The sequence below is a fragment of the Phalacrocorax aristotelis genome, chromosome 18 (assembly GCF_949628215.1).
Source record: "Phalacrocorax aristotelis chromosome 18, bGulAri2.1, whole genome shotgun sequence".
Classification (NCBI taxonomy): Eukaryota; Metazoa; Chordata; class Aves; order Suliformes; family Phalacrocoracidae; genus Phalacrocorax; species Phalacrocorax aristotelis.
In genome coordinates, this window is record NC_134293.1 from 816,357 (window position 1) to 843,371 (window position 27,015).

At 51.4% G+C, this 27,015-nt stretch overlaps 1 protein-coding gene across 1 annotated transcript; it reads right to left on the bottom strand.

Annotated features, from left to right (window-relative positions):
• Window positions 1-16,037: 16,037 nt before the first annotated feature.
• On the bottom strand, window positions 16,038-20,050 carry RTN4RL1 (reticulon 4 receptor like 1). Its single transcript, XM_075113280.1, has one exon. It carries the CDS (start codon window positions 20,029-20,031, stop codon window positions 18,607-18,609), a length of 1,425 nt encoding a protein of 474 aa, XP_074969381.1. The 5' UTR covers window positions 20,032-20,050; the 3' UTR covers window positions 16,038-18,606.
• Window positions 20,051-27,015: the final 6,965 nt, after the last annotated feature.

The following is a 27,015-nucleotide window of genomic DNA, read 5'->3' on the forward strand; positions in this document are numbered from 1 at the left end:
CCGAAATCCTGATTGAATAAAAATTGTTCATTATGCAAACTGTCTGGTTCAGTACACAGAGGCAGCCCCCAGGCACAGACCCCAAGTAGCTGCTTTCTCTTTCCCCAGATTAAAACATATGAACTGCTTTGATGTAATCTTATAACAAAGCCTAATGGAAATTTTATATCCTCTGAAGTTGACTGTCATTTCTCATTGCCCTGCTTCCTCTGTCCTATTAATACTCCAAGCCAGAGCCGAACTTGCGCTCTTTTTGCTCTCAAATACGGTATGCTGCCCCGCCTGTGCTTAAGTTTTTATTTACGTTTAAATACTGTTATATTATGTTACAGTATGTTTAATCCCTTGTTTTTTCCATAGCTATTTATCATTTTAATGGAATGCTGCAGAATATTACATTGTGCAATGTGTTTAAATTGATAAATTGTATTAGAAAAATATTGGATAGGATTTTTAATGGTAAGTGGGGTAGATATATTTTCTCATTAGCAGACTAACTGCACGCAGACTGCATGAGGCTGGAATGTTAAGGATTTTGGGATAAGCTATATTTATGACTTATTTGACTAATTAAGGCACGGTTTAATCGTAAAGTTTTTCCCAGACTTTGCTGAGCAGGCTGAAGGAGGAAAACTTGCCCCAGTGCAGTTACTCTACAACATCAGTTGCCATAACAACTTCATGCAATACTATATTTTTACTTGAAATTCCTTTTAAGACTCAGTTGCTGTAATAATTTGTTTCAGCTGCTAAAAGGCATGTTTCTCTTTGTGGTGGTTTCAAGGCTCTCATTACAGTAACAAAAAAGTGGTTGTGTTAATATAGACTCTTTTCATTTCAACATATGCAAAAGTTCAATAGACTCCAAAAATAGAATTAAAGGGTGGAGGTGATGAATCTGCTATAAAATCTCTTCCAGTCTTTAGGAAAGAGGAATGGGCTTAGCTGGTGAAGGTGAACTTTATTAACAGCTTTAAGGAGAGATGCTGCTGCTGCTCCGCGCTCGTAATTATTGCTCCCGATGGGAATCTGAAAACGCAACTTCCCAACGTACGACCTGCAGCCTCGCGTCAGACCCGTGCCACTTGGCTTCGGCAGGAGGCAGGAGGCGTGTTTGCTCTGCGGAAGAGCTGGGGCATCAGCCAGTCGTCTTGCCAGCGATGCCCTTGCCGTTTGGGTGAAGCTGCTCCTCAAGTCTTTGTCCAGGAGGTGAAGAGCAGAACGGAGCTTCGGCTCCTCCTGATGTATCTGCTCCTTTAACTCATTAAATAATCACCTCACACCGAACGTATATTGTCTAGGTTTTGGCCACGGGCGTACTGGAAATGTAAAAACAATTTTCAGGCAGCCTGGAGTGCCGTCTGATTTCTGATTCCGGCGTTAATTTAGCGGAAGGCAAGGAGTTGCGCGATAAGAAAGTTGCTCGCTTTTATTTTTAACCCTTTCCCATAGCTGCGGTGACTGTTGCTGTCTTCCAGGAACACGCTGTGCTGTAGCTGGCCCTGCCCGCTAAGCCAGCCTTGCACTGTTATAAATCCCCCATCTGGCTTTTGGCATCTCACGGTTGAGGCAGCAGTTCCTCAAACAAGTTCTTGTTCTAGTTCAGCGTATGGACCCTGTTTCTACTGGTTCCAGGCAAATAACAAAGTTTTAAGCTATTTGGTTAATTGAGGCCGTCAAAATATGGTTTCTTTTTTCATCATCTCCAGGCTTCTCAGGTCCTGGGAGCGAGACGAGGAGATGTCCCGGCGGCTTCCCCAGGCGATTCTTCTCCGAGGAAGGACGTGGAGGCAGGAGGGGGATCTGCTGTCCCCCGAGCTGTGCGTGCACAGGCTCCGCTGGGGAGGGGAGCTGAGCTGGCGTTGTAATTTTGGTGCTGTTCAAGCGCCAAAGGATTGTGGCCTTTATTAGAAAGGCCTTTCGGAGTGGGTTTGTGCTGCTGAAGGTGATGAAACCGCTTTTCTTCCAGGGCAGAACCAGTGCGTCTGCTGTCTGGAGCCGGGGGGGAGGCAGAGAGCCTAAGCCCACCTTCACTGCGGGGCCCCGGAGTGCGCTGAGGATGCACCCTCGCTGCAGGAAGGAGAAAGCACCAAACCTCTTCAGATCTGCATAGATCCCACCGCTGACGTGGTTCTGAGCTCTGGTCTGCCATTTTACAGATCTCCAGCTGGACTGAAGGCTTATGACTCTCTGCTTTTTCCTACATTGTGGTCTTTTATCCCCCCTTTTCTAATCCTGATTCTCTGTGGTGAATTGAAATGGTTAAAATGGTCTTATTTTGCATCCCTTCTCTCTGGCCGGTTCCAACCACGACCCTTGGATTTTTAATAACAGCGGAGATGATGGTCATTTAATGCAGCCCCCTGCCTGCAGCAAAATCTTCATCAAGGTTTTCCTGCAGCCTCCCTCAGGCAGCTCATCTCGTTGCTTAATTGTCTTTATGCTTTCTCACAGCTTCATGCTTTAACTGTATTTCCCTCAAACTGCAACTGTGGCTTGGTTGTGGCTCGGGAGAGCGACCCCTTTACAACTTGGTGTCTGTCAGCCCTGGCTGTGAAATTTGGGCTGGGCAAATTATTTTGGGTGAGTAGAGATGATAGAAAAGGGCATGTCTCACCATGAAAGATGAATCATTCCTTTGCCTTTTACTCCTTGTTGTAGTAACATTATTCCCGAGGAATTTTTTGCTATTTATGTGATTGTCAGATGCAATTCCGTCAGAATTACAAAGGAATTCAGCACGAATTAGTGGCCACTTAACGTTATAGAAAGCTCGATGTAAATGTACTCCATGATCTCATCTACAACTCAGTCCTTAGCGGATGCTTCAAGGTAGATTTTTTTTTTTCTAAAGTGGTCATAAATTGCAACCAGTCATTGGACTCCCTCCAGTCCTAGAGCAATTACTGGGCCAGTTCAGCTGAAGGGTTTGATCAGGTGTTTTACTAGCAGGATTTTATTTCACTAAATGAACATCTCCTAAAGAACCAGGAATGTAATATTTACACGTTAAAGTGCTGCTGTAATGGCACTGCATTTAACTTCACTAGGAGACCAGGAATCCCGTGGTAAAATGCCTGATAACTGCTGCATTTACCAGGGGAATGAATTTATAGCAGTTGAATTCCTCCAGCAGAACAAAGGGCTGTATTATGAAAGCACCCTCTTCTCTCTAACAAAAGCTTTGAGCCAGTCCTGTTTCTTGCTCTGGGAGACGGTGCGGGAGCTGCCGTGCACCGGGGCGGGGGCCGCCTTGCCCAACTGCCTGGAAATATTTTGGATAAGAAAAAAGAAGGGTGGGGGATGCCAACCCTCCACTGGTTGCGTATGACTTAATCTCGTTTGCAAATCCTAGGAGAGGTTCTCCATGGGAAGCGGCTGCTACGTGCGAGCTCGGTACGTGGAGAGGCGAGGTAGGTGGGACTCAATCCACCTCCTCCAGCCTCGAGTACCCGTCCTCCTGGCGAGCAGGAGCGCCCGTGACGCAGCTGCAGGGGTTTCCAGAGGTCCCTCACCCGTGGACCCTCCCGTGGCCCCCGTCTGTGGCCGGGGCTTGGGACGAGCCGCTCGCACCGCGACACCGTGCCATCTTTGCTCCTGGCTTGCATTAGCCACCTCTGTATAAATAACTCGCGTTTAGCTGCGCGGCTTCCCTTTCCCTCTATTTTCTTCCATTGGTATTAATAGTAGCTAATTATTGCTTTTACTATTAGGTCATGTGGTGTAAATACACTAAATGCGGTGTGCATCCCGCGCACGCTGGCTTGTGTGCGAATGCCTGGATTCTGCCTCTTCACATGCAGCCTAATTGCCTCTCGCACTGCGCTGCCTGACATGCTCTTTTTTTGGGATAATTGCTCCCAAAGTCTCGGCATTTTAGCGTAGTCGGTATTACACGGTCTCGCTAAAAATTGTTCAAAACAAACCTTGGGTCCTGTCCCAGGAGATATCATGTCAGAGCTTTCTGGGCAAAGCGGGGAGCTTTTCCTCCAGCCCGTCCTCCTCCTCTCGTCCCTCCGTCTCGCTGTGCCGGGGCCACGGGGGTTGCGGGACCCCCTCGGAGCAGGGCCCTGCGCCAGCCCCCGGCCGTCACTCCGCAGCCTGCATCCATGGGCGGCTGGGAGATGAGTCAGTGACAACCTGGTCACTGGTGAAAAATCTTTTTAATTATTTAAGTGGTGGTAAATGCCTGCTCTTATTAGTATGGGCATAAACTGTAGCTTCGCTAATTTTCCTCTTTAATCTCTCCTGGAAGAGCCGAGTGCCTGCTCTCCTTGGCGTTGTGTTTCCCCAAAGAAAGATGCTTTGAAGAAGTCGCTCCCTGCTCAGGATGCTGATGGGAGGGAGTCCCTCAGCAAACAAGTTCCAGGCTTTTACCCTAAGAGCGTTTGAGGGTTATTTGTGAGTGTAATGTCAAGGCAGCCTAATGGGAGACACGTGCCCCCGTTCAGTTTTAAACCACGCAGCACCGTAAGCGTCCCAGGTGTGGTGTTAGTGCTGATTTTGCCTTTTTCTCCCCTTTCCATCTGGGAGGTGGAATAAAGCAGAGCCCCGCTTTGCCGTTCGCAAGGAGACTCTCTCCTCTGCTGACAGCTCCAGGAGAAACGTTCCCGCTGCTCTGTATGGGACCTTCAGCCTCCCCCTCTCAGGCCAATAATGCGGAGGCTGCTGCTTTGCAAAGGGAGCGCTTTGTGCGTAGAAGCGCTCACTTCATCAGCAGCTGCCTACGGCCCGAGCAAGGCAGGCACGCTTAGCTCTGCCGCTGCAGGAGAGCTCGTTTTCCTCCCTTTCCCACTCTTCGGGGCAGAGCAGAACATATGTGCTGTTACTCTTAATTCTTCTGCGGAGCATTAGGACTAATAAAAACCTTTCAGGGTTTCTGATACGAGAAACAGCTGATGCTGCATGCTAAGAAACAGACTGGGTTGTTGTTAGTTTTTTTTTTTTTTTAAAAAAAAGCCCCACATAGTCCTTCCAGTAACAGCGACGGTGGAAAAGCTTGTGACCCCCTCCCGCGGCAGGTGACGCTCATCTTCGCTTGACTAATTGCACTGGGCCTGCGTCCCTAGGTGCTAACGAGGGACTTGAGGGCCAGCGTACCCTTTAAATAACAGAACGCTGAAGCATCATTGCTTTCATGTTTGTCTACTTGCTTCTAATTATTGAAGGCAGCTGACTTTAAAGCATAGGCCATTTCCTCCCCTTCCTGCAGCGGGGTCATAACAGCTTGTTTATACGCTCCGAAGCTGGCTTGCTGCAACAGATTGCGACTTTAAATAGAAGGTTGCTAAGAGTGAGGTAAGGGTGCCGGGAGAAATGAGCTTTCTCAAAACAAGTCGCTTGGTATTTAGGGGAGATGGGAGCAGCAGGCAAAAAGGCAGCAGTGGAGAGGTGAAGGATGGGCGGCTGTGGCTGGCGGTCGGTGTAGCAAGAGAGATATATATATATATGTAGGTATGTATGTTCTTTTAGGAGGCAGAGGGTAGCGGGACCGAGCGAGCTGTGTCCTGGGGAAACCTCTCCCAGGATTTTCCTGGACCATCTCACGAGACTGCACCATTACTAGTTATTTATTCATCCTCGGCAAATGCCATTAGCTCCTGTTTGGCATTGGGCTGAATATCAAAAAAGTTGATTCATTGACTTAAAAAACAAAACAAAACCTACACTGGACAAATGCTAGAAAATACGTGTTGGTAAAGAGGTGGACTGAGTGATGAACATGTTTTCTATCTCCTGTTTCTCTGACTCATACGGCCCTTGCTTGGCGCAGATTTTATTATCTTATCAAACAATTAGTTACCTGCATCCCTCAATTTCATGTATATATACAGTTTGAGATTGTTGCGTTTGTCTTCAAATGTCTCTCATCCTCTCCCAGTAGACTTGTTGTTAAATAGATAGAATTGTTTTCTTGGTGGCCATGTCAGATTTATTCATACTGCTAAGCCTGCTCTAGGAGCTGGGGTGAAGATGACTATCAGACTATCAAATTTAGCTTTAGCCCCTTGGATTTAGTCCCTGGCAGGCTTCTGCTAAAGTCTTGGAAAGAGAAATTCATTAGATGTACCTTAGCATGATTTTTCCATGGCTTTGATTTTAATCAAAGTGCGGATTTGAAATTGTTTTATCATTAGAATCTGTTGACTGAACGTCAATGCGAAGCAATTCCCCCCGCCTGGCGTAGAGATGCATCCTGCGTGCTTAGGTAAATCCCAGGCTGAGAGAGTGGAACAGCAGAAAGGGTAGAAATTAGCCTCCGAGGCTTGCAAATGCACCGCAGGCTGATGTGTTTCTGCATTTCAAGCACCTAAGTTCAGTTGCAAGGCTGTTATTCTGCTTATCCAGAATAGGCAAACTAATCAATTAAAATCTTAAGCCATGGCGGGAGGAAAGGCTTGCTCCGAACAGCTGCCTTACGAGGTCTGCAGGATGCGAGTTAAACATATCATCCTTTTACCTTCAAATCTGCAAAACCAAGGCAGCACGTTTTACCCAGGTACCTGGGAGCACCGGGAAGGGGAAACGAGGGGCAGCTCTTTAGTAGGTTACCGAGGAGTGGTTTTTGCGTAACGCGACGGAGTTGGTTGTCTCTGAAGACCAATTTACGCACGCCCCGGTGGCTGCAGCGAGCCTGTAGCTCCCAAACCTCAGGGCTGCGGCTCGGCGTCCTAACAGGAGGTGCTGGGGGCGGGTCGGCCGTGCGCGCCGGACCCCTTATACCTGGGGAAGGAAGCCGGCGCGTTTAAGAGCTTGTGCGCCCGCGGTTTCTGTAACGCTTGCCAACGAGCTCCGCCTTGGGCGTACGCCTTCGGTTTCTACAGGGCTTTGATTTCCAGGCCGGTGCGGTGCCGAACTCGTACCCACCTTCCTGGGGAATGAAAAATAAGGTGTAGAGTAAGGCCGCCCACGCGCTGCTCTGGTTGAGGCTGTTAGGGTACGCCGGCCGCAGCAGCATCCTCTGGGCCAGTACAGCGTTTAGCTGCTAAGGCTGCCGGTAACCCCCCCTGCACGGGCAAAATCTGCGGTGTGACGGGCGGCAATTTTGTTTGCCTGCGGGCAGGACGAGGTCTGAGCCTCCTGTCGGCGGGATTGGTATAAATCGAGAGGAACTGGGCCGGAATCGGTGGTTGCAGTGATGTAAGAAGTGGTGTAAAGCGGAGGTGAAGCCAGATCCCAATAACAGCTTCTGCCTGCTGGCTGAATTCTGCATAGAGATCAGCACTTCCAGCAACAAAAGAAAGTAGGTCAGTGGCAGGTCCCCCTCCCCGCCTGCGCGCTGGAAGCACATGTGTTGGATTACACGCCTGCAGATTAAAGCAGGAGTGACTCTGATGGGTTTCTTTTTCCTTTGGGAAGGTGCGTGTAAAAGCAATTTGGCACTTTACGGCGTGCCGGTGCAGTCGCTCTCACCATGCGGTTCTTCTTGGAGTTGCCGCAGCCCCGATGCTTGGGGAGCTGGGGGACCTGTTTGCATGTTAGTATTTGGGGGCGGGTGGGGGGGAGGTGCCCCCATTCCCCGGCAGCCCGTCTGTGGTTCGGGGAGGGCGCGAGGCCAGCAGCAGCACCCAGCTGAGCTCCTGGTCCCTGCCCATCCCCGGTACCCTGATCCTGCGCCTTTCCTCACCCTGCTGCAGCCGCAAAGCTCCAGTTCTACTTGAACGATTACCCAACATGTTAATTGGGACTCCCGCTATGATTAAAAAGAAATTTCAGATTAAGCCTGCCATGTTGTATAGCTCAGGAAGAAAACATCTCTTTATAAACACAGCAGGAACGTGGGGACTCCATTATTATTATTTTCTTTTAACTTTGAAGAAACTGGCTCTCGCCGCTGTTTTGACCACAAGGAGACGCGTGCGGCAATCACTCCACGATGGTCAAAGCTTAAGCGGAAGGGGTGCTTGCAGGGAGATAAAATTGCAGGGTGTTTTTCCTTCTTTTTTTTTTTTCTTTTTTTTTCCTTAACGTGGTAATCATAATGGATTTATCTCTGTAGACTTCAGATCCTGTCTAGGTGGCTCTCCGCAGGCTCCGCCAGTCTTGGGCAGAGCTCGGAGGGACTTGTAGGTCGTACAAACCAAGTGAGTGGGCAAGTACGGCCCCAGCTCCGAGGAGCAGAATATGGTATTTAGCATATTTAATTCTTTACACAACCTTTGCGGTGCTGTATTTGGCCAGCTCTGACAGCGTCTTCGGCTTGCCGTGCCCCCAGGGAAAGCCCTCGGGTGGGCGTTGTTGGGTCGATGCTCCTACTTTGTTAATTGGAAGGGCACCGAGGGCCAGGTGAAGTGTTCTGGGACTGACGGCGGGCTCTTGAACTCTCAAATATTGGCTCTGTTTATTTTCAGTTTGGAAGGCTGTAATGTAGTTTGCAGTCAAAACCCAGCCCTCCTCCACCAAACGCTGTCTTCTGATGGAGAGTATCCTCTGAGGATGTCTTCTCCTTAAACGAAGCTTCCTGCGCTCAGCGTTTTAGGTCGGACCTGCTGTAAACCCCTCCTGCGCGGCGGGGGCGCGGGAGCCTCGCCCTGCCCGTCACACAGCAGGGGACCGACTCCGGCCCTTCCGCAGCACCAGGAGATAATCGTGGATGTTCAATACTGGAGCGTGGAACGCCGCAGGTCTGCAGCGTCCTGGCCCTGCCTCGCTCCGCGCTGGACTCGCTGAGGCAGCAGGCGAGGGCAGCTGTAGATTATCCCCCGCTCCCCCCTTTTTTTTTCCCTTTAAACTTACCTTTTGGTGTTCCAGCTGAAACAGCGTGAGGTGAGTAAACTCCACTGCTCAAAATAAGAGTGGATAAGCTCAGTTTACTTGCATTTATTCATGACTTCACCACTCCACTGGGGCCTGAAAATCAGAGCCAAAAGGAACTGCAGTGAAAATTGGCCTACATGCAATGGCTTTAAATAATCTGCCCTTTTGCTCTAGTTCTGTGTTGAGATGTGCTGGGAGCCTGAGGAGCTGGGATCTGGCTTGACGTAGGAGCTGCTTTTTGTTTTCCTGCCCTGGTGTTTGAAGCTGTTGTTGGTTTTTCTGTATGTAGCGTGACTTGGGGGAAGTTACGCCGTGGTGGGAGAGAAACAAAATCTCTTTGAGAATCGCTCTGTTTAGTGCCTGACTCGAAATTATCAGACTCAGCACAACGAATTAGCTTTTATTTCCAAAGATGTGAAAAATAAGAAAGAGAGAAAATAGGAATAAAGTGATTAGCATATGTCACAAATATTGACACCCAGGGACAGGGTATTATGTTGGACTAAAAACCATAGCCCTGCTGGAAGGAGAACGGTTCGTGTTCATAGTGAATTCCTGTTTGCACTTGCATCTGTGCAGACTGTTAAGGCAAATAGGATTCCCAGATGACGCGCAGGACATGCACGTGCCTGACACTTGCACCAGTCGGAGGAGAAGTCACGCAAGCCACGGGAGAGCCGAGTGCGCTGGATGAGGCTCGGCTTCAGCATCCGAGCAGAAATAGAAATGGATCCATCTGCAAACCAGGTCATCGCTGCTCTTGCGCTGTTTCTCTTGGGCCCCCTTGAATCACATCATGATTTCTCCCCCCCGCCAGCTCCCTGCAGCTGCGATTACTTTTCACGTACTCTGCTCACATAATTGCCTCTAATAATTTCTCAGCCGGCTTCCCTTCATTCTTGAGTCAAATACGACCACCTTTCCCCTTCCCCCCCCCCACCCCTTTAAGCCGCACGCACCCACTCGAGCCTGCACGTATGCTCTCCTTCCTGCTGCTCCTGCCTCTCCTGCGTGCTTGCCTCATGCCCCGTTGTTTTAATCCTGAGAGTTCCCATCATCCTTCCTGGAGACCCACCCGGTCGATGGCGAGTGCCTCCCCGGCCTTGGTGTGCTGCGCAGATGCCCTTGGCCGGTCCCGGTGCTGTTGCCCACCCAGCGTGCCCCGGCGCCGCGGGGCAGGGGATTCGACAAGCCCGCGGGATGATGGAGTATCAGAAGAGATGCCGTGAGGCAGGGCTGCCCCGTCCCTCCCGGCACGCCTTTAGCTGGATGCTTGCACCAGGATTTCAGGGCATTGCTGTGCCAGCAGCGGCGCTCGCAGCGCGTGCGGAGGCGGGTTTCGGAGGTTTCCCACGTTTGCTCTGCGGAAACCCCTTCCAGCTGCCCGGCGAACGCGGTGGTCGGGGTCCTCCTGCGCCAGCTGAAGCGCCAGCAAGTCGAGGCAGGCTGTTAGCATCCTGTGGTATATTTAGTTCAGGTTTAACGGGGACTCCATATGTGTGTGTTCTCTTGTTTCCTTTTGCTTTCTACGTGCTAAGTAGATGCAGGACGGAGTCGAGAAGTCTTCCCGCGATGGCAAGGATGCGGTTTCGCTGCCCCGCGTGCCGCTCTCCTTTGCGGGGCTGCTTCCCTGAGCGGTGCCTTTAGAAAAGTATTAGCGTAAGAGCTGGAGACAAGCGAGTGTCCCAGGGTCTCCTCCTGTCAGGAACCCCTGAAAATGTGGTAAGGCCTCTCCAGCGACAGGGGTTCTCCGGGGGACAGGGCACGCAGGGCTGTGGAACGGGGCCCTGCAGGCAGCCGGCTCTGTGTGCCGATGGGTTTGGGGTTTTGCACGTTTGGTCCTTCTCAGGAGCCTTTGGCAGGGTACGTGCCACAAGGGCCACTCTGCTTTTCTTCTTAATTTTTAAATTTTTATATTTTAGAATGAGATTAATGCATGAGTTGAAAATGATACAGACACTCTGTGAACTCCCAGGAGGGTTAAACAGGGCTTGTTCTGAGGACGTGAGGGCACGCAAGGCAGTTCATGAGACAGCCCACCTGGAAACGCTTCTTTAGAGAAGACCTGTGAGCAGCCAAGACCTTTGATTACAGCATGTTTTAGCTGTAGAAGGATTGACTGAGGGAATAACTATGAAAACCTTTTCCAGGGAGAGCAATTTGTATGCACTATTGAGAAATCAGGTCTGAGAGAAGTTCCACTAGGTCTGTAGGAAAAATAATAACCAAGTCACGCTGGCAGGCTTGAAGTGGAGGTGTTAAATCTTGGCTGCGAGGTGGGGAAGGTGCAGCACCAAGCCCTGTGCTGAGGATGCTGCGATACCTGCCCGCGGGAACCGCGGGGTGGGGGGGGGATCAAACGAAACCGGTGCAGCTCAGACTGAAGCAAACAAAATCCGTCTCTGGGGGAGGCAACCCTTGCTGGGAGCAGGATCCACTTCTCTGGGAAATAAAGTGTACGGAGGCGGGGAAGAAATGGAAATCTTTCTGGGCAAGTCAGCAAATAGCCAAGAGTCTGATTATTCCATAACAGCCTCGGAAATCCACAGTCTGTCATAAGAACAATTTTGTATTTTACTAGAAGTGTGTTGCTTATGACCCTGCGTGGCAGAGCAGCCTCTGAAAAGCAGGAGGTGAGCTTTTACTATTTCCGCCTGATTTTGGTTTTCCTCCCTCTCCATTATTATTATTTTTTTAATCTTCTGTCCCCTGGGCAGGCGGCCGCAGGCGGGCGCGACGCTCGGCGCAGGTGCAGGCGGCCTCGCGGGGCGTAGCAGGACCTGGGGTTGGCAGGATGGAGGTGACAGAGGCGGCCGGAGATGTTCTGGTGGCCAGAACACTGTTGTAAATCATGATTCACTGTTGTAAATCATGATAGGTGTTTAGGCAGCAACAAGGTGCCTCCCCAAGTGTTGGCTCTAAGTACAAAATAGCCCCCAGCCCCTTGTCCCCCAGCAAAGTCAGGGTCGGGTTGCAAAACGCTGGCTTCTGCCTGTAGCCAGGGGCGCTTCCCCTGGGCAACGGCCTGCGTCTTTTCACCTGAACGAGGTGTGCAACTTTAAATCCATGACTTAGCATCACCCTTTAGCTGGAAAATACAGAATTCAAAGCATCTGGCAGGCACTGCAGTGCTTTGTGAGGAGGAGACCGCAAACAAATTGAGAGACAAAATAGAAAAGAGAAAGGAAATTCTGAGTAATTTTAGGAAGTCTTTTACCAAGCGGATGGCAAACAGCACCTGCCTGACCCACTGCCTCTCTGCGGCATGAGGGCTCTGACAGCCGACTCCCTGAGAGCAGGGAGCACGGTAAGCTGTCCATAAATCAAAAGCACCAAGACTATCAAATTTGTTTATTACTTGGGGTTGTGCCGCTGTGTTCGAGTCGTGTAGCTGTTTCGTTTCGTTTCTTCTAGCTGTGTTCCCCCCCCCAAAAAAAAGATTTGTTGGAACATAACTATACCATTCCCTTTATCCCTTTATCCTTTGATTCTTTTTTTGTATTTTATTTTTTTTTAATTCTTTTTTTCCAGAAGATAGCGAGCGATTTGTGGTGGAGCTGGTGGTGTTAATGTTCTGCAGCAGGAGTGAAATAGCCTGGAGATGTGCAGCGAGAGCAGGGGCGTGTGCCCTAAATAGGAGGGTTAAACAGGGCTTATTCTGAGAAAAGCAGTAATTGCAGCTTGCGTGAGGCAGTAATATTGTTTTGTGCGTTATTTACCCAGGAAGAGCTGCTAATACATATACATTCTCCGGTGCGTGTAAACAACTTGTGCAGGAAGAGGATTAGGAGATTTATAAAAAAATTAGAAGCAAGTTAAAAGGGCAATTAGAAGAGCAGAAAGAGATATTGAGCAGTGAATTAGGGAGGATATTTTAACACACAATCAGAGCTTCCAGAGACGTATTCAGAGCAGAGAGAAGGTAAAAGAGAAAATTGGCCAATTACGAAATGATAGCGGGGAATTGGTGACATGGGAGAAGGTAATGGCTGATTTGTTAAACAGTTATTTTGATTCTGTTTTCACAAAGGAGGAAGAGGATGGAGGGCAGCTCCAGAAAGGACTCGCGGTGTGCGGATGAGCCAAGGAGCCTGCAGAGAGATAAAGATGTGTCTGCAGAGCGCTGGGCGTGCGGAGAATTTCACCCATATTCTCAGGGTGGGGGGAAAAAATGGATTTTAGTGAGCGGCTCCGCTCAGCAATGAGCCAGGCAGCGACGGGCTTGTGGTACCGCGCTTGCTTTTGTTCACCTAATTGGCTGCTTTTGAGCAGGGGCCAGGGACCGAGGTGGTCACCGAGATGAAAGACCCTTCTCCCCTTTGAAGGCAGTTTCTCCGGGAGAGGGGAGGACGGGGTGTGTTGGGAGATGGCGAGATGGATGGGGACTCCGGCGGGGTGCTGCTCCTGGGGCTGCTCTTGTGTGGCTGCAGAGGTGGCTTGGCTCGCCGGCGATGCCAGCGTGACACCTTCCCGAAAACACGCGCTGCAGAACGTGAGCACCGTGGCGGTCGCCGTGTCCTGTTCTCACAGGCGCTTCTGCTTCCATCTGTAGCCCACAAACTCCAGTACAAGAGCGTCCCTGTGATCCCTGTTCTCATCGGCACTGTCTGGTGTTGGAGATCTCACGACCAAAGCAGTCGTGAGCTCTGGGGGTGCTGGATGCGTTACGGGAGAGAAGGGGGCTGGTGGGACAGAGGAATGATGCCAGCCTATGAGACCTCAAGGAGACAGTAAGCGACGGAAAGGGAAACGTGGAGGGTTTAGGGAAAGGTGAACTTGAAGGACCACAAAAAGTGTTATTTGGCTTATAAGAAATGTGCAGCGATGCTTTTGTTCTGCTCCATCCCTCTGAAGGGGGTTACGTGTCGCAGAGCAGCTTTCTGAGGCAAAGGAAGTAATTTGGAATTGGTGCTGGGGGGGCACAAGTGTTGCCTGGGAGGCGATGGGGAACATAGGAGAAACCGTGGACTTGCGGTCTTGCTTTAGACTGATAAAACTAAAAATTTATTCTCAATATCCATGAGGTGTTTGGTTTTTATCCTGCCTGGGAGGATAAAAGAGATGCAGTGTCGTATGGTTTGCGTTTTCAAAGCATGTATGAAAAGCTCCGTATTAGCAATTATGGGATGAAACTGTGGAAAAGTGGTACAATGGAGAGAAAATTGGCTCCGACTCAAGAAACGGGATTCTGCCGCCGGGGGTGAGTTTCCAGCGGCACAGTCTGGGGTTTCTTCTGCGTTCTCTGGCGTTTATTTTTAATGGAAAGGATTTGCATGAACAGCCCAAAGTGTGAGCATTAAAGCTCACTGATGCAATCGGGTAAATAAGGGGAAGGCAGCCGCACCGACAGGGACTCGTCTCATCTGCCAGCGCAGCGCGTGGTGCGGGCGGCAGACCGGAGAACGCTGAAGGAATGGGAAACTGATGAGCAAATAAATGCTCAAGTGACATGTTTCCCAAGGGAGGCATTTAGAGCTTGCAGCCAAGCTGTGGGGAGCTATCGGCAGCGTCTAACCACGTCGGCAACAGGCAGCCTGTCTGCCCGGACCCCGGAGAGGGGAGTTGGTGCACGTCCACGCGCTGAGCTGGCGATAGTGAACTACAGTTCACAGCTCGTTCCCCTGTCGCCGGGAAGGGGTACGGTGGCACGGCCAGGGGAGCCCAGGCAGAGCTGTGGAGCCTGGAGCTGTTTAGGTTTATAGAATCACAGAATCGTTTAGGTTGGGAAAGACCCTTAAGATCATCAAGTCCAACTGTTAACCCAACCCTGCCAAGTCCACCCCTGAACCATGTCCCTCAGTGCCACATCTACACATCTTTTAAATACCTCCAGGGATGGTGACTCAACTGTTTCCCTGGGCAGCCTGTTCCAGCGCTTGACAACCCTTTCAGTGAAGAAATTTTCCCTAATATCCAATCTAAACCTCCCCTGGTGCAGCTTGAGGCCATTTCCTCTTGTTCTATCATTAATAACTTGGGAGCAGAGACCAACCCCCCCCCTCACTCCAGCCCCTCTCAGGCAGCTGCAGAGAGCGAGAAGGGCTCCCCTCAGCCCCCCCTTCTCCAGGCTAAACCCCCCCAGCCCCCCCAGCCGCCCCCCAGCACACTTGTGCTCCAGACCCTGCCCCAGCCCCGCTGCCCTTCTCTGGACACGCTCCAGCCCCTCAAGGCCCTTCTTGTCCCGAGGGGCCCAAACCTGAGCCCAGCATTCGAGGTGGGGCCTCCCCAGGGCCGAGCACAGGGGCCCCATCCCTGCCCGGCTCCTGCTGGCCACACCAGGGCTGACACAAGCCCGGGGGCTGGTGGCCTCCTTGGCCACCCGGGCACTGCTGGCTCATGCCCAGCCGGCTGTCAGCCAGCACCCCCAGGGCCTTCTCCGCCGGGCACTTCCCAGCCCCTCTGCCCCAGGCCTGGGGCGCTGCCTGGGGTTGGTGTGACCCGAGGGCAGGACCCGGCCCTGGGCCTTGTTAAACCTCACACAACTGGCCTCGGCCCATCGATCCAGCCTTTCCAAACGGGAGCTCGTGGACCCCTGCCCGGCATTGCCTCGGAGGGGCCATGGTGCTTACCACCACCTTGGCGGTTCAGCCCTCACCCCAGGGACCTCCCTGCCCAACTTTTGGTGTCTGGGTGCAATCCTAATTAAATCTCAAATTTCTCCAACTTATCTCCAGCCTGAGCCAGACTAGCTCTGGCAAGTCGTGGTTGTACCTGCGTCCGCTCAGCTGGAGAGGTGTTTGCTTTGAGGTCGTGGGAGTGCTGCTTCGGAGAAGAGGGGATTTGTGCCAGCCCTCCGAGCAGCGTTCAAAATGCACGAAGACATGCTGTATGAAGAGATTGGGGAAAAAACACATGACAGCGAACCGGGGCCGTGGTAGAGCTGAACCATGCAGATGGGGAGTTAGTTATTTAGGCTAAGTGTCAGAGCATGCCATAAAAATTTGGTTTATCCTCAAAGAGCTGTGGTCGAGGAGGAAGGACGGGCACGGGGAGGGATGGCCGCTAAGGGAAAGGCAGGAGGAACATCAGAAACCTATAGTCTATGTCAAGTGACGCCTCCTATTTAGCAGTGTATCATGTCTCCCTTCTGGTTTTTAAACAGTAGCCTTTATTGCTAGGAGTTAGAGCGCTTGATTGACAAGGCTCGTAATACACCACGGAGTTGCCTTTATTTTTCCTACATGTTAAAGGAAAAGATACTAAAAATACAATTATGGTTTTGAGCCAGGCATAGTCTGTTCTAATATAATTCATCTCAAAGACTATCCATTGTGCCTGCTGCACCCAAATCATTTATAAAACATTAGCATCTCCTGTGCTGACATTTCACTCCTATATTAGAGAAGTTACACACGGACTTAAAAAAAATTAATAAAGTGCTTCTCTTCTTCATTCTCCCACAGAGAGCTTTGATTTCCAGAGTATGAAACGAAATAACCAACATAACAACATTCTCCACTTCTAAGGGACAGTGCCAGACTCATTCAGTTGCTATTGGTTATAGAGAGTAGGACATGAGGGAGCTATTTCAGATCACGGATTATTTGTTCTGGCTGCATTGGACATCCCTTTAGTGGAGCTTCAGAGCCCTGTAGACAGAAAAGTTTGGGTAGGAGCTGGAAGGGAGAGGGCTTGATGAAGTAACCTCTTCCTTTCCCCTCCCAGAGTTACTCCTGCTGTTCCCCAAGAAGGGTATTTAAAAGCAAAGCATCCACGCCCCTGCCCCTCCTCGCTTGCGAGGTGGCCAGAGGACACCGGGCCCCCCCAGCTGCCGCTCCCAGCACCCAACTGCTCTTAAAAATAAGCGTATCAGGGAATTTTTCTTTTTTTTTTCTTTTTTTTTTTTTCGCTTGGGAGTTTCCCTTTTCATTTCCAGATGCCTCCAGGGGATCTGCTGCTGCGTAAATACCCTCTCCCCATCCCCAAAGCGGCTGGGAGAGCGGATGTCCTGAGCTGGCCCGTTTTTCCTGAAGCTAGTGGTGTGTCTGATGGAAAACACGAGCCGTTTCCTTCAGGCTTTCCAGCCCCACACGTGAGCTACGGGCTAGAAACGTTGCATCGCTGGGATATCGTTACGAAAAGAACAGCAGCCTTTTCTTGTCCAAGATCACTTTTATTTCCCTTGTTTCATTAACTTCAGTGTCTGTTTGGTCTCACATATCCACACTGACAGGGAATTCACACCGACTGCGGAATTTGGGCAGCACCTCCCCGGGCCCGTGGGCTGCCATCGGTGATGCCGCCGGCTCCGCCGTGCCCCCGACCAGCAAATGCACCGCTCTGCCACGGGGTTCAATTCGGGATGAGGGGAACAAGCAGATCTGCTCCCTCTCCTCCACCTGGCCACAACCCCCTTCATCTGGCTCTCTTGGACCATGTATTTTTTCTCTCCTATGGCGGACCAGAAACCCTGGGCACTGCGCTTCTCGCTGGTCCTCTCCCAGCTGCAGTTTTCGCCTTTCTGCCTCTTCCTGTGACACAACTTGATTCTTTTAAGAAATAAAACCTCTCCTGACACTGTCAGGAGTATCTGCAGCCTGGGAACTGCTCCTTGCTGCCCCAGTGAAAACCTTAGTCCAGCTATAAAGGTCCTCACACCACCGACACGGCTGGGAAGCCCCTCTCTGCCTCCAGCCCCGAAAAAGCCCCTTTCCTCCCCAGGGCCTCGCAGCGCTCTCTGGAGACAGAGCTCTATGGCTCTATTTATTTGGACTAATTAATCTCGCTCTCCCCCCAGTTACAAATCAGGATGTAAGTAAGGGTGAGGTCTGGCTCTCTGGACGTGGGCTTTGCTGCATCGTACACAACCCCCCCCACCCCTCCCAAAGTTTAGTGCTCTGAATTGCTGAGAACATTGGTCCGCTGTGGTTCCCCCGCACGTACTGAGCCCGCCTGATGGCTTTCAGCATCTGTAGGCACTGCTGCCGGTTTGTTTTCTTGAGAAAAAAAAAAAAAAAATCATATACTGGTCTGCTATAAATTCAACAATACAATCCTTAGCTCTGAAGATATAGTTTCCATATAGTTTATAAACATTATAAGACATACATATGGATAACTGAGGGGAAGGGGGGAGCCTGTGCATTTGTTGGGGTTGATTTTTTTTTCAGACGTGTGAACATGGTTACAAAAAAAAACGCACCTCCTGTGGATACGTCATTTCTTTAAGTGTTGGGTTTGTTGTTTAATTCCACCTCTAATCAGTCTTTCCTTTGGTTGTTGGCTACTCCAAGCCCAGCAGGCAAGCCCTGTTCTGCTGTAGTGCCTGAGATATTCAGGGGTTTGAGATTGTCTTCTAAGAGATTCCCAGCCAACTTTGACCTCTGGGTTTGGAGCCAAAAGGGCTAAAACGTGGGAGAACCAATGTCCTTATTACACGAGTATCAGTGTCCTTGCACTCACTTTCAGAGAAACGGTGTAGGCTTAACTGGTGATCGTTTTTACAGCAATTATGTTCCTTTTGGTAATTGGAGGGGTCGTTCAGAGCGCTCTCAAATGAACGGGATTTCACAAGAGCATGGATACAGTCCATCTGTCCGGTTGTTGTCACCGACGAATTGGCTACCATCCCTGTTATCTGGGTTTTTGTAAGGTTGGCTTTTTTTGTTGTAGGTGCTCGGTTAGGCTGTTTGTGACAAGGTGTGATAATGCCTTTTAATCCGCTCCCGCTGCGTTCGGCACAGTCCGCGTTGGCAGCCCGGCCGGGCACGGAGAGATTCAGAAGCCGAGACAACGTTCTTCCCTTCGCCAGGCCAACGCTCGCCACGTACAAAAAAAGAAGAAGAAAAGAAACTCTGGTCCTTTGTAGATTGGTGGCAGTACAGACTCGCTCCATCCGCCGCCGGGGGCTCAGCGTATGATGGCCGCTAAGACCATCATAAAAACCAGGAGCGATGCCCTGAGCCCCGCGCAGCCGGCTGCCTGCTGGACCCCGCTGGGGGCGCGGATGGGCGTCCGCCGGGTACACTTACCCTTGCGTCTGGGGGGGAGCGTTGGCATCACCCCGAAACTGAATTTGTGCTGATAATCAGGCACATAGTCTGGAACCTCCTGCCCGTTTTTCCGCGGCCCCAAGGATACCGGTTTAAAGGTTCGGTTACGGCTTTTGTGGCTGGTGCAGTTCTTGCCGGGTTTGCGATAGCCCGGCCGGGAGCTGGGGGGGGCGGCGGGCTGGCTGCTGTGCAAACTGTTCTCGGCCCCTCTCTCCTTCCCCTTCTCCTTGGAGGAGTGGTGAGGGTGGTGGGTTTTGGAGGCTCCTCTGTCTGCTGTGGAGAAAGTATGTGTTTTTATCTGATGGAGCGACTCGGACCCCGAACAGTTCCTAAAGTCTTCTGCTCTTAGCACCTTGAGGTCCTTGCCGTGCATCTGCTCGGGGGACTCGCAGATGACGCTGGAGCTGGAGCCTCTGAACCTGTGCAGCCATTCCCAGAGCGAACGGGCTTTGCAGTCGCAGCTCCACGGGTTCCCGTTCAGCCTGAGAAACTCCAGGGCACCCAGGTGGGCCAGGCAGTCCCCCTGCAGCTCCGAGAGGCTGTTATTGAACAGGAAGAGGGTGGTCAATCTTCGGAGGTCGTGAAAAGCCCGCCTGTGAATCCACTGCAGCTGATTTTGATGGATGAGCAGGCGATCCAGGTTTATTAGTCCCCTGAATGTGTTCTGATGGAGACTCCAGAGCTTGTTTCCATGGAGAAAAAGATGGCTGAGGTTAACCAAGTCAACAAAAATATCATCCTGAAGGAACTCGATGTGGTTGTCTTGCAGGTAAAGGTATTGCAGGTTGTGGAGGCCACCGAATATCCCGCTGGGGAGGGAGCTCAGCCCGCACTTGTACAGATACAAGGCGTGGAGTTTCACCAGCCCTTGGAAAGTGTCTGCCGCTAAAGCCCTTAAGTAGCGGTTGTCCCCCAGGTCCAGCTCTTCCAGGTTGACGAATCCGTCGAAGGTGTTGGGGTCGATGAAGGTGATGTTGTTGGAGTAGATCCAGAGGGTGACCATGGAGGGGCTGAAGTGGCCCCGCAGCAGCAAGGTGATCTGGTTGTTCTGGAGGAAGATCCTCTCGCTGTCCTCAGGGATGCCCTTGGGGATGGTGACGAAGTTGTGAGCCTGGCAGCTGACGGTCATCGGGGACGGGTAGCACACGCAGTCGGTGGGGCAGCCCAGGGCGCCGGGAACCTTCAGCCCCAGCAGCACCAGGAGCAGCTCTGCAAACCCCCCTGTGCGGAGAGAGGGGAGAACGGCATCAGCGGGGACTCGGGCACCCCTCCGCCCACCCATCGCCGCTGCGGGGACTATTCCAGGTGGAAAACGCCCCCAGATAACTCAGCCCTCCTCTCTGCTCGTGAATTACCCACGCAGCTGTGATGAGTGGGCTTAAACGTGATGCATGGAGTACTCCCTGCCTCCTCGCCCTACCTGCAGCAGGCAGGCGGTCGCGTCCCAGCCCCAGCCGGGCAGGGAAACTTTCTCGGGGGGATTCACGCTGGCGGTGCAGGCAGCAAAGCGCTTTGCCTGCAGGCAGGCAGCCCAGCCGGGGGAGAGGCAGTTGTACAAACATGTGAGAGTAAACAGAGGAGGTGCAAACCCTCGTTGGTGTCCACCCCTCCTGTAATGCATCTCTTAAATCGCCCGCGCTCACATATCGGAGAGGAAAAGCTTTAGCGATTCCCAGCGAATCACCTAAAACACACGCGTCCAGTGTATCCGCACAGCGCGCCCAGCTCCCCCAAAGCCACAGACCCATCCCCGGCATCTCTTTTTGCTACAGTTGTTAGACACCACCATCCACCCTGAAAACCAAGCGATTTACAGGGAAATATGTTGTCAGCAGTTGGTGGAAAAGGCTGAGCTGAAAACTCCGTTTGGAAGTGGGATGCTCAGACATATTTTTAAATGGATGTCCTGTGGCAAAGCATATTGCATCCTCTAATGCTACAGTATGTGCCTGTGACCGGGGCTTTCTCGCTGCAGAGGAGAAGCGGTGAGCAAGGCAGTAATCATCCCCTCCCTCTGCTCAGCTCGGAGCGCCGCTTTCGCCGCCCTGTTCCCGTCTCGCTCCCACTCCTCGCACCAGGCTTGCTTTCAGGCTATTCCTTCTGCGCCGAGTGGCTTTTCAGACTCATTGCACCAGGCTTGTCATTTCTCATTCAGATTTTCCTCCTAGATTTGGCTTTTTCCTCTTACATGCAAAATTTGCTCATGTCTAATGAATTCTGCCTCTGGACTTTACAGGGGAAAGGAGTACCATTGGAGCAGCGTACAGCTGCCGGTGCCATCCTGCCCACGAGTCCTCGCCTCGCACTCGGCTTGTAATAATCTGAAAAACGAGAGTGGAAGTGGAGTTCACCTCTAATTACTCCACGTCAGTATCAGCAAGTAGTCCGTGAGCTCGGACCCCTTGGGCTTTTACAGTCCCTCTTTTCAGCCCCTACAGCTGAATACAAGTGGGAGACAAAAAACCCTCACTGTTTTCTTATTAATTGTATTTGAAATATAACTCTGTCGTTACCGTTGCCTTTTGCCTGGTATGGAGATCTGTTACCGTATGGTTAACAGCAGGTGACCTGTCCATCTGGAGCCTTCCTTTCAAGGCAAAGTTGTCACATTTTTAGATAAACTGGGTTATTCAGACTCTCCATGAATCACCAGTAAGAGGCAGTCATCTCTGACTGGGCTGTTAATAAAGAAAAACCAGCATCGCTAGCCAAAGGGTTGGACCAAGCCTGGGCTGCAGTGAGAAGGGGGGAATTCTTCCAGGCACTGCCCTTCAGGAATTAAGCCTCGGCTACCGGGAGGGATGTCTCATTCCTGCGCCGCTGCCAGAAAGGGGCTGTAAGTCAGGAACGTTTAATTCACGACAACTCCTACGGCTGTGTAGGAAAGGGAACATTCTCCAAGTCACTGCCGCACCATTTTGGCTTTGCTGTCGTGCCTTGGTGATGAGAGAGGGGCTGTGCTGGTGGGAGCACCGTGCCGGCGCTGACGGCTGAGCACTCCCTGCCAGAACGGGAGCCCTTGCTGCAACTCGCCGTGCAAGCGCAGCCTGGGAAACAGCGGTATCCTGAGAATATTGTGATGATCTGAGTGCCAGATAATGATGGTAAAGACAAAGCTGTTTGCAGATACGTTCTGCTGGGTTTTTTTTACCCGCAGATGTGCTTTGCCAAGGTGGGACGGCTTCACGTTCCCCGTCTTACCTCGGTGACACTGAAGTACGAAGCCTTCTGTAGGTCTTATGTTTATTAGCAAAATCCTGCCAGGCACAAGCGCTGTGACGATCTCCCACATGCGGAGTCTGTTATTGCAAATACCAAATCACAAGGGTCTGAATCAATAAACCATCTCCCAGCTATAAGCAGCAGGTTGGAAGATTACATATTGCTTCCAAACAACAGTTTTATGCGCTCTTCCGTGACACGACAGTTGCCAGGCTAATGGGATTACCGACGAGGGGTGGAGCCGGGCAGGGATCTCGGAGCATCCACAATTTCACGTATAGGGATGGTGGTGACAGGCGGCTGTTAGCAATGGGCGGCGATGGACGAAGGCAGCCGGGGTCTCCCTGGAGCACGGCCAAGGGAGAGGCTCCTGCCGAAAGGGAGCGCAGTGTTTAACGGCTCCCTGCCTGCAGGGATGACTCCGGAGGTAAAGTTCGGAGGGAACTGAGTCCACCTCTTTAATTAACGGGCATTTCTGAGTTAATGGCTGGAGTCCCTACGGAGAGGGACATGTGACTCCCACAGTCGTGGGTGGCGGTGGGGACGGTCTGGGGTGTTTCTGGTTCCCAGCTTCCCAAGGGTAGGATGGTAGGAAGAAAAGCCGGGGAGGCCTTTCTACCTAAGTGCGACTTGGGGGTGAGCGGAACAGGAAAACAGAAGGATGGATGCTTAGAAAAAATAATGGGCAGGACTTGGAAAGAGGAAATGTGTGGATGCGCTATGGGCGTGTGGTCTCATCAACGATGCTTTCCCTCTGAGCCCACAAAACCTGCCGATTCCCTAGTGCTGTGAGAAACCGCTCCTGCGACGCCCTGGGCTTGGTCACAGTTTAGATCCAGGTATGAGACACCCTAGAAACAAACAGGCTGTGGTCATGGAGCCGTGAAGCTACTGAGGCTGGCAACCGGAGCGTCGTGCTGGCCAGCAGCCGAGCCCACCAGGACAAGGCAGCCGGGAGCGCTTGGGTTTCACTGGGCTTCCCAGGCTGGAAAGCACTGGTGGGAGCATCCCGGAGGTCACAGCCTGGCTCCTGCGAGAGTTAGACCCTGTCTAACTTGTTATTCCTGACACAGCCCTTTTGACTTCATCTTGTAAAGGTTGCGAGGCAGATGGAGGGTCACCAGCACGTGTGTCGGAGCTCACCAGGGAGGGAGAGCTTCAAAAGCGGCGCAGAAAAATCCTACAGAAACCTGCTGGTGAAGTGAACAAAAACAAAGCCCTGCTGACACAGATAAAACCAGCAAGGGGGTGTTTATCTCCTGGCTTTCTCCCGTGTCACCCCGGCTTCTGCTCGCCGTGTCCTTCTGCCGCCTCCTGCTTTTGACTGAGGTTTCAGTGATTGGAATGAATTCGTCCAACTGTCCAAACCATTTCCCATGTAGCATCTCTCTAATTGGGCATTAATTAGACATCAGTTAATGAATGCTTGAAATAATTTATCTTTGGATGCGTCCAGTTTGCAGTCTTACTTTTAACAGCATTAGACTCATTATTAGATTAACATCATTATAAATGTTCTCCATTACCTGCTTGTTTCCATTGTCTTAGCCTTATTACTGAGAGTGAAAATCACTCCTCCCACATGCATTATTGATGAGTAAGGACTTTCTATATGTAGCATGGGATTAATTGTTATACAGCATAATGCATTTAGCGTGAAGCCTCAATTTGTGCAAGAGCTGAAAGCGGCCAGAGGAATGCAGACGCCCGGAGCCAGAGTGCTCGGCCAGACACAGCACATCTCTCTCCAGCCCAGCCCAGGTTCTTCCCGGGCCGGTGCCAGCACAGGAAGAAATTAAAAAAAAAATAAATAAAAAGCTGGTTTGATACCCAGGACTGGGGAGGGGGGAAGGTTCAAAGGGTTGGAGCACTTGCCTGCCGCCGCGGCAGGGACGCTGGCCTCGGCGCTGCTCTGCAGGCAGCCTGTCCCCACGGCACTGCTCGATCCAGAGAGCAGGGTGTACCTGCGCTGGCAGTTTTCTTGCACTTCAAGGCTTTTAATGCTTTACTGTGTCTCAGAGCAAGGCAGAGCCTTGGTTTATTTAGGAAGATGTAATTCCACTTATTTTCATTAGGAGGCTCAGGCTCAGGAGGAAGAAATCACTTAGAACAAGAATAGATGCTCCAGCCCCAGGGGAGATGCACCTGCAGAGCCCCCAAAAGGCAGCCCTGCCACGAGCCCTCACCGCCCCCTGCCCGTTCCCTCTTTGCGAGCTGCGTGTCTCAGGCAGACACGTCCACCTCTCCACCTGGACAAGCTAGATGGGTCACGGCCCATCTAATTCTCTGGCAGGATCTGGTCTCGAGGGTGGAGCAGGTTGCTTTCAGATCTCTCCTAAACCACCATCTGCTTTGGGAGACCCGTCTTAGCTCATGTCTACATGCAACTTGACTGCCTGCTTACAGTGTCCATTACCGGTGCAGCTCAAGCTGTTAGATTTATAAGCTCTTTAGAGCAAAGCCCTCGTCTTCTGGTTGCTGATTTATGTATCTTTACTGCCATAAAACACTATGTATAGCTACTACATAATATAAATAATAATACTTAACCAGAGCGAGCTACAAGTGGGGACAAAGCATCTGGCTTCTGCTCACAGCCGGCGTTATCAAAAAGGCAGGAGCTTACTCATCACTCACCCTCTTCTGAGGCCAAATTCACACCTGGCGTAGCACCACCGTGTCACTGTCAACGAGCTCCACAGAGAGATTTTCCAGCCCCTTTCACACCCTGGATCTATCAAAGGATGCTTTCCAAATCCACCCCGAGTGAACTGGAGCACAGAGGCACGACTACAGCCCCCGGGGGAAAATATACTTTGAAACTTGGGAACCAACTCCGAATGGGGGATGTTCTCACCGCCACGGAAATAAACTGATGTTCAGGGCGAAAAAGAAGCCCCAAACATTCACAATTTCATCTGCCAAGTGAAGGACGATGAAAGGCAAGGCCGGAGCAGCGACGGCAACTGGGCGTGAGCCAAGAGCGAAACTTCAGATCTGGGACGGTTCGACAACGCGGTGTCAGACCTGTGCTTAGCAGCTGCAGGGTTTTTCCCTCCTTTTTGTCTTTTTTTTTTTTTTTTTTTTTTTGTGCAACACAGAGTATAAAATAAACAAGCCCATCCTGACTGTCACAAAGCCTAAACTCCCCAGCAAGCAGCATCTTGCTTTCAGCCTCCCTGCAAAGCCCTTTAGGTGCTGCCCCGCAGCCCTGCAGCGCGCGGCAGCGGGAGCATCCTCGCCGGGTTTGCTCCCCGCAGCGCCGGCTGCAGCTCCCCGTGCCGGGACGCGGCACGGGGCTTCGCTCTCTGCGCGAGCTGCCTCTCAGCCGGAGAGTGGCAACCACCCATCCACCTTCATCATTTTTTTTAAATTTTTTTTTTTTTTTTTGCAAACGGTGTCATAAATAACTGACAGATCCCAGCTGTTTGGAGTTATGGTTTCTGATGGAGTGACAGCTGCTCCCAATCCCCCAGTCATCACCCCGGCAGTTCTGGAACATTTCAGCAACATAAAAATCATTGGAGATAATTTCGCTTTTGCATAATTTGGTTAGGCAAGCTGTGATTTAATGGCAATTATGACCTCCGAGGCAGAAGATGAGCTTGGAGGCTACTGCCTTCACATGGCTTTAGCTTGGGGTGCAGCAACAGGGATGTTCCAGGGAGAAGGTACTACAAGAAAAAAACCCTTCTCTGGCAGCTGGAAATTGCGTTTCTTTGCTGACAAGTGAAAAGACTGTTCCCAGAGGAAGAAGCATACAAGGAAATTTGGAAGGAATATTGCGAAGGAAAGCTTTGGGAAGAGGCTGGTGCCAAAAGATGTATCGGGAGGTACCTTTTAGAGAAAACCCAGAAAAAGGCTTTACACTGAGAAGTGCTGCAGCCCCTGCAGACCCTTCTGTAGCACCAGTATCTCGTGTGTTAACTGGACCCCCTCCTGGCCCCGCTTTGGTGGACCCAACATTAAAAAGCAACTCCTCCTCGCGCGGCCGGGATGGGAGAGCCAGCCTGCACCAGAAGGGGCCATCCCTTCGCAGGCAGCTGCCCGCTCCGCAGGCACTGCCCGTCGCTCTCCCCCCTTACGGGGCTTCTCTTGCTCTGGGCTGTGGTGCCTCCTCTCCCGGGTGCTTCTCGGCCACCCCAGAGCCCCCTGGTTTGCGTTTCTCCAGCGGTGAGTGACCGGAGCAAACCCTTGGTCAGCCAGGCTGCGCCGGGCAGGCGGTTGAGGATGGAGAACCGTGGTCAGGAGCAATGAGGACATCATGGCGCTTCAAGAGGAGCCAAATGTTGCTTAACAGCAGAAGCGGCTTTTGTCTGGAGCTGAGAAGGTCCAATTTCCCCTCCTCCATCACTGCTGTCAGCTGAGACTTTACTGTGAGCTGAAGCTCAGGGCAGAGACCTGGGGTCAGCAGCACCCCAAAATCAAGTCCTTTAGGACGCCGCAAGCTCATTTTACATTTGCTGACCCGGTGTCTGGAGTATTCACCTTCCTCCGCCAAAGTCAAGGCCAAGGTCACCTGGAAGTTTCTGGATGGTGGTCATTAACTCCTATTGCAGTTTGAAACCAGACCATAAATTTCATAGTGTAATAATGTAAAAATCAATAACTCTCTTTGAAACAATAGCTTTGTCTTCCATTTCAGCCGGCTCTGATGTCTCCCCACGGACCGCGTCCCTCTGAATCACACAAATAAAGAGAGGAGCGATGGGTGGCGGGGCGGCTGCTCTCCCGCCAGGTGCCCGGCCCCTCCGTCGTTACAGATGCCATTAGTTAATTTATTCCTCTCTTGCAGTTAAACTCGAGGATGATTTAAAAGGAAAATAAAATTAAAAAGGGAGCCTTTTATGCTCAGTCTCTTTGACATCCCATCCGACGCAGCAGCCCGGAGGGTTTCCACGCCAGGGACACCCGATGCCCCGCTGCCCATCCCCACGGGCAGCACAGCCAAAACCCCAAAACACCCCTGGAAAGATGCAGCACCAACTCACACCAGCATCAAAACAATGTGAAGTCTGTTCTTTTCCAGCTCTGGCTTTCTGGG